Below are 7,679 nucleotides of genomic sequence, written 5' to 3'. Positions count from 1 at the left end.
CACCAAAATTATGCTCCAATGGTTGATTTAACACAATAAACCCATTAATTTTGGTGGAATTATTGGGCTTATTTTGTTAATTCACAGATGTTACTATTATTCATTGATGTTGTTTTGGTATAGATATTCCATTTGGTCTTCTTGAAAATATTGACATACTTTAGCATTTTGAATTTCAACTACTCTCGTTAAAAATTCAATCAAATCGGGAATGAAGTGTTTATCCGGGTTAACTATGTCATTATTGTCGTACGTGCAAATCGTTCTAACTTCATGTTAAACTATCATATTATGCATTATAATACATGCATACATTAATTTCTGTAATATTTCATTATTCTAAATCCGTGCAATGTGTTTCACTACATGTCATTTCTGCTTGAGAACTCCAAATGTCATATATATATATATATATATATATATATATATATATATATATATATATATATATATATATATATATATATATAGAGAGAGAGAGAGAGAGATCTGTAGAAAAGTCCTAAAATTTTAGTCTAATTTATGAAAAAAAATCCCAAACTAAATTTTGTTTATAAAAAAGCAGAAACTAGTAGCTAAAACTTCGAAAACCCTTTTTGGTCGGTTTCGTAGATTTAGCCGGTATTCTGTCATTTTTCGTTAGTTTGCTCAAAATATTATGATTTTTTTGAAAATTACTTGATAATCAAAATATTAGGACTTTTTCTAAAAATTACTATGGAATTAATGGATATTATTATTAACAAATCATTTATAAACATAACAAATATTTTTTTTTTATTATAAACGAAGGAAATACATTTTTTTTCTAATTTCTAAGAGTAAAATCGTCGACTAGGTCTATTGTTTGTTGACCACTTCAAACTCCTTATGTTCCTCATATGTAGCTTTGTGGGTGGCATAGTGAGATGTACTATGTACGTTTCTTCAATTAAATACAAGGATTGATAATATATATATATATATATATATATATATATATATATATATATATATATATATATATTAATACACAATCAATAAGTGTCTACTTTCTATTAGGTGTGACGCTATAGGATCACATGTTATTAGAAAATATCATTACATAATGATTCTTGACCATATATATCTTTCATTTATGTTCTTTAACGTAAATACCACCTAACCTTCATACTTTATTCGGTAACAACCATCAAATTACAAACATAGTGAAAAATAAACTTTGAATAGCAATTTAAAGAGATAATCACCCTACACTTTTTTCCATATAAACTATCATTCACGATTCACTTTTTCATATTTGATAGATGTGTGTTAGCCTATGGTTGTTACCGTGTGAGGTATAGATGTAGGTTAAACAACATAAGAGGAACACCAACATTAGAGGAACACTCACTGAGTACATCTCACCATCATACCCACAACGATGCATAGGAGGAACGTAGAGAGTTTGATGTGGTTAATAAGCAATAGAGGAGTACTTAGACCACCAATTTATTCCTTGAAATTAGCAACAAATGTATTTTCTTTTTTATAATAAAAATATTTGTAATGTTTATAAATGATTTGTTAATAATAATATTCATTAATTCCATGGTAATTTTCAAAAAAGTCTCAATATTTTGGTCATCAGGTAGTTACCAGAAAAGTCTTAAAATTTTAAGCAAATTAACGAAAAAAGACAAAATACCGGCTAAATTTACAAAACCGGCTGAAATAGGTTTTTTCGAAGTTTTAACCGGTACTCTATGCTTTTCTGTAAAATGCAAAATAATTGAGACTGTGAGACGCAATCATAGTCATTCATTTGGTAGATAAAACAAGAAACATTTTTAAAATGCAAAATAATTGAAATTTTTGAATTTTTTTTTTCAAATATTATTTTCGGAATTTTTATTTTCCAAAAAAATTTTAAAAAAATACCAAAAAAATTAAAAATAAAATAAAATAAATATATATATATATATATATATTTTAATATATTTTAATAGAATAATAGAATATTCTACATATCTGAGAAATCTAGTATAATATTCTAACATTCTAAAAATCACATTAGAATATTTATAGTGTAATATTCTATTAAAATATTTCACGTATTTTTCAAAAAAAAAACGGTAATTTTTTTATTTTTTAATTATTTTTTAGGTAATTAAAGTTCCGAAAATAATAATTGAAAAAGAATTTGGATTTTTCCTTTTATTTTTCATTTTAAAATTATTTTTATATTTGGTCTCACGATCTCACAAAATTAGCATGGTCTCAAATAATTTGAACACACACACACACACACACACACACACATATATATATATATATATATATATATATCCTTTTTAGCAGATTCATGTTTTTTTGTGAATATCTTTTTTTTTCTAGGTACAACGTATACTTTCACAAAGGTAGAGTAATTTGGGTATATCCCATCACAAATGTAGTAATGCTTCTTGTAATCATTTTCGTTTATTGTGAAAGACATATAAGGTGCTCGCATGGTCCATATATCGTTGAAGATGGGGGACCTTCTAAGAACGTTCCTATCATTGCTAGACCTTGCAACCACACAATATGCATGCCAAGTCCACAAATCTTAAGATGCAATTGTTTCCATTATCATAGTCGGTTCACCTATATCACCTCAGGTATATTTACCGCATCACACATTTAGTTATTTTCCCAACATACACTGTGTTCAATCAAGGCTACCGATCATTCCTTGTAAACCATGTCACGCTTCATGTGCCAAATACAATTTCTCAATATCATGTCCAGTAGGTTTGTGCAAATATTTTTTATATTAATCATCAACTGTCGTTTACAAACAAATCAATTCCTTTTAGTTCATCTTCATAATCATATATGCATAAGCCAATACCTGAGTACAAAGCGACACAATATCAACAAATCGTGAAAGAACCTTTGGGGGAATTGTCTTCCTGATGCCTGCTTCAACAATTTCATCCAATGATTCACTGTCATGAAGTCTTGAAGAAGCCCATTGCACTAGCGAACACAACTGATGATGTTTTCAATAATAAGTGATTATAACGAACACAATTGAAGATGACCCATCCGCCATCATCAAAATTGAGAAAAATAGAATGAGATTGAATGATTAAATCATATGGGAAGGAATATAATTTGTGTATTAGAAAGTATGAAGAAAGTGGCAGTAACAAGAAAACTCGATCGAGAGGGCTTACCCTCTTCTCTAGACACGCCTCTTGAGATTGAAAAATCACCAGAGAACTCGAAAAATCGCAGATCGCCGGAGACTTGAGGTTTCTGTGTCGGTTTCGTCGCCGATTACCGGAGCCATTGTCGCCACTGGAAACCATAATACACACCGAGCACGATTGAAATCAGTTGGACTGTCGCCTTGCTAGAGGCGAGACCCAACTCTCCTTCCTCGTCAATTCCATTCATTTTCTTTCAACAGAGGAAGCCTAACAGCCGACAACCCTAGGATGTTGAAATGTCTCATGAATGGAGGAGACATTGGATGGAGGCGTATTTTCATCTTCAATTGGTTAAAAACCTAATTTAATGAGAGTGAGAGAGAGAGAGAGAGAGAGAGAGAGAGAGAGAGAGAGAGAGAGAGAGAGAAGCCATGACCAAATTAATTAAGCTGATTTTATGGAACCGTAAAAATGGAAATTCTATTACTACCCTTGAGACCCTTAAATGTAAATTTAACAATTACAATTTGGTTCCACAATTCTTGTAAACACCAAAAAGCATCACGGCCATAGACAATGAGTCACCGGGATGATGTGTACAGTCGTGATCGTTGCCATCTTGGCCACGTAACACCTTCGTGTTCCGTATTCCAAAAGGTCAAATGTGTCCATCTCTTCTTAACTTTTTCTTTCTTATTATGATATTTGCTTTTATTTGTTGTTTGGGTAAGAATTTTCAATTTCTAAAACCACATTAAATACACAATTAAATGTTGTGATTAGTTGGTATATCAGTTTTGATTCTGTGATCAATAACCAAATTAATTTTCGGGTTTTTATTTTGTGAAAAAGGTATAAAAATGATTTCACTCTCTTTCTCCTTCTTATGTTCCATTCCCTTTCTACTTTATAGATAATGTACATGCCTATAGAAAGGTTTTAAAATCTTGAATAACCTAGTAGTTGTATCCTAGAACCAATCATTCCTTTGTTAACAAATTTGTTTTAAAAACTCTGAAAAAAGTCTTCAACAATTTCTTATTTCTTATTTATTTGCGTACGTTATCGTAATATATTTCCCTATACAAGTAATAGTAATTAATGAGATGAACTTGAATCGTCAATTTCACAAATAATTTCTTATTTCTTATTTATTTGCATACGTTAACGTAACATTAAACATCGCAAATTGTGTCGCACGGCACTATGCCACACAATGTGGTTTTCAATGTTCGTGGTACGGGTTATAGTTTGTAGTTTTTTAAAACCATTATATGCCGTGTGGTTTATGTTAATAAAACTGAGATTCAATAATTAAAATCCAGATTTTGATTAATTGTGTTTGTTCACTTTCTGTGAATAATATTTCCACCTTATATTGCATTTGTTTCACGAATCTTTAATCTGTGTTTTCTATCAAATGCACTTTCGAATTAGACACAAAAAATAAGAAATTTTATAGAGAGTATATGAAGTGTTTAAATTGAAAAGAGAGCCAAAATCTGACATATCTATTTTGTTTATACTAACAAAAGTGACAAGGTTGACAAAACCGATTTTTTTGGAAGTTATTAGCGACTGAATAAAGTAAGCAGTAAGCATATCAACAGACCTCAATTCTGCATATAAACTGAATAGGCTCTAGTAGCCTACTTAATAGTCTTGGCTACTCAAAGGATCATTCCCCTTGGACTTAGAAGACCACAACGTAGGGCTTTCAAACACAACCATATTGATTACTACAACAATATGGATTTGCTAATTTATCTTAGTAACATATTATCGTGGGAATTAATTTTAACTATACAATTAGCAACGAAACAAGTATGTTAAAAAAAACAACTAGTTTTCAAAGCAACTTGAAAAACACCATAAATCAGGTTAACCAGAATGTATACAACTCGAAGATCAATACAAAATACTAGTAAAAAATCTTGATTTTATATACATATGTATGTAGGAAATATAAAATATATAAAAATTGTTGAAGCTCGAACTAATTTAACCAGTCAAACCAATAACCGATCAGTAGACGAATTCAAATAAAAATCGGTTTTAAAAAATGGTCTCTGAGGTTCTATTTAGGATAGCTGAATCATAAAGATCGAGTTTCGCATGCTCATGATTTTAGAAATTTGGCAAAAGGTTATACGACATTTTACACCGACATATTCAATATCTTATAATTTGTTTTATATATTATTGGATATCGAATCATATTGTATACCGTTGGCAAACAGTTAAACACCACCATTGAAACAATTTTTGTGTATTATTTAATCAATCCACCCATTTACCATTGAAGAAATCAAAATTCAAAATAAAATTATTACAAATTGTAACAAATGAAATGAGAGACATCCATCGTTGACCACCTAATCACAACCCAACAATTGTGTAAATCCAACTCCAACACAAACAACATGTTTTAATTTTTATACTCACGAGAGGTTTGGAAATCGTCTACATCTAAGTGATAATACAACTTTGCAATCGTCACGTGGACAGATGGTAGGGACATACGTGATCTCATCGCAGCCGTCCGTTCGATCTCTCTTGAAGTCAAACAACGATGTGAACATCGCAATAAACAGAACCAGATGATTAATTGCATACCTCTGTCCGACACATTGGTGGGCCCCAGCTCCAAATGCCAGGTAGTTTTTCTTGTAAACCCGGTCCTCTTGTCTTTCTTCCATGAACCGGTCCGGGTCGAACCGGTCTGCGTCAATGAACCCTTGGAATGAAGATTCATACACGGATGGGAAAACGATTGTACCTTTGGGAATCGTGTAAGTGTCCGTTAGCGGGAAGTCTTCGCCGGCGATATGTGGAACCAATGTCGCCGGTGCTCTGTACCTGACCACCTCCCTCGCTACCGCCTCCGTGTACCGCATTTCCCTCAGCTGCTCCGCCGTGATCAGTGTATCGGATTCCGGAGTCCATATACTGGAGACTTCTGTTCTTACCCTCTCCAATACGTCCGGGTGGGAGTCGAGTAACGTCACCGCCCATAGGAGGGAGGAGGTGGAGGCGTCTTGTGACGCGAATAGGAAGTCAAAGAGGTGGCCGCCGATCTCGGTGCTGTTGCTGTGCGGTGGTGGGTGTTTTTCTCCAGCTTCTTCCGCGGCGGCGATTTCACGGAGTGTGTCTTGCATCCAGAAGTCGACTAAACAAGTAGGATCCTCGCCGGTTTTCATCTTTGCTTTACTATCCTCCGCGCAAACGCCGAGGGTTTCGATGAGTCTCGACACTGCTAATCTAGCGTTTCTGAAAGCAGTTCCCGGTAAATCAATCGGTAGTTTCATCAATCCGACATTGAAGAAATTGTAATCCACTTCGAATCTCTTCCTTGAATCTCCGCTCAAATACGGGCCAACGAAAACATTCTGACTGGTTTCTAAATTCATGTCGCGGCAGAGCAACCGGAGAGGAAAGGGTTTAGTGTTGGATTCCGGCGACTCCATCCATGATTTAAGGTGTTTGAGGATGGTGTATTGTTGAAGCTGTGTGTAAGTTGAAAGAGCTTTAGGGGTGAAGTTGGGGGCAATACGGCGTCGTAAATCCTTGTGTTCTTGACCCATCATGTAAATAAGGTTATGCTCGCCGAAAAGCTTTTTACCAAATGGGTGGCCGACGAGGTGGAAGGCGTCGGGTCTGACGTTAGCGAAGACTTTGTGAGAAAGGTCGGTGGAACGGATGAAGACGATGAATCTTCCGATTATATAGTTGACGGAAAACCCCATGTCGGAGGATTTAGCCATGGCGGATTGAAGGTCCCAGAACTCGGTGGGATTCCGGACGAGTGAAATTGCGTTTCCGATGAACGGCAACACTAAACTCGGACCAGGTACAGATCTTTTCTTCTTCAAGTAATTGATTTGCTCTAAGAAAATCAGAAATGCAGCCATGGATAGAATGTATGGAGCTAGCCACATGAATATGGCGGAAATAGAGTCCATTTTTGATTGGGGATGGAAATCGTGGGGGATTATTATTTATAAATATGGAAAACGGAAAAAAGAGTTGGGCTTTTGATTCAAATAAGGACTGCGGAGGCGGACGGTGGTTTTAATGGAGGAAAGATGGTGAAAAAGTTGTGGGGTTTTGATACAGCTACAAAAAGGGGTGTTTGAGGTGGAGTTTTTATAGCTGTTTTCGTTGACGACAATGGCTGTTGTGGCCGCCTTCGCTTGTCAGCATTCGATAACTGTGGATGCTTATATTGGTTAACAATATGGTTACATTGTATAAAATTATATTTTTGTTAATATATAAGAAAAATAAAATTATAGATATTATTCTATTTAGATATTCAATAATAAAAATAATAATAATTTCAACTAAAAAACTTAAAAAAGGTACCTGATAACTACTTTAAGAATATTCATTTTACATATCACAAGAACCAAAACCAAAACCACAACTAATTTATATTTTAAAACCTACCACATACACATTTTCTTAAAAGCTAATTCTTTCTTGAAACAAACCAAATAACACAAGATGTCATTGGGAATA

At 33.7% G+C, this 7,679-nt stretch overlaps 1 protein-coding gene across 1 annotated transcript; it reads right to left on the bottom strand.

Annotated features, from left to right (window-relative positions):
- Window positions 1–5,411: 5,411 nt before the first annotated feature.
- On the bottom strand, window positions 5,412–7,336 carry LOC111890946 (cytochrome P450 710A11). The gene has a single exon (XM_023887026.3). The coding sequence runs from the start codon at window positions 7,118–7,120 to the stop codon at window positions 5,600–5,602; it is 1,521 nt and encodes a 506-aa protein (XP_023742794.1). The 5' UTR covers window positions 7,121–7,336; the 3' UTR covers window positions 5,412–5,599.
- Between the last annotated feature and the right edge of the window lie 343 nt (window positions 7,337–7,679).

Source organism: Lactuca sativa, chromosome 7, assembly GCF_002870075.4.
Source record: "Lactuca sativa cultivar Salinas chromosome 7, Lsat_Salinas_v11, whole genome shotgun sequence".
NCBI lineage: Eukaryota > Viridiplantae > Streptophyta > Magnoliopsida > Asterales > Asteraceae > Lactuca > Lactuca sativa.
Note: the sequence above shows the minus strand (reverse complement) of the source record. Positions and strands in the feature narration are given on the sequence as shown.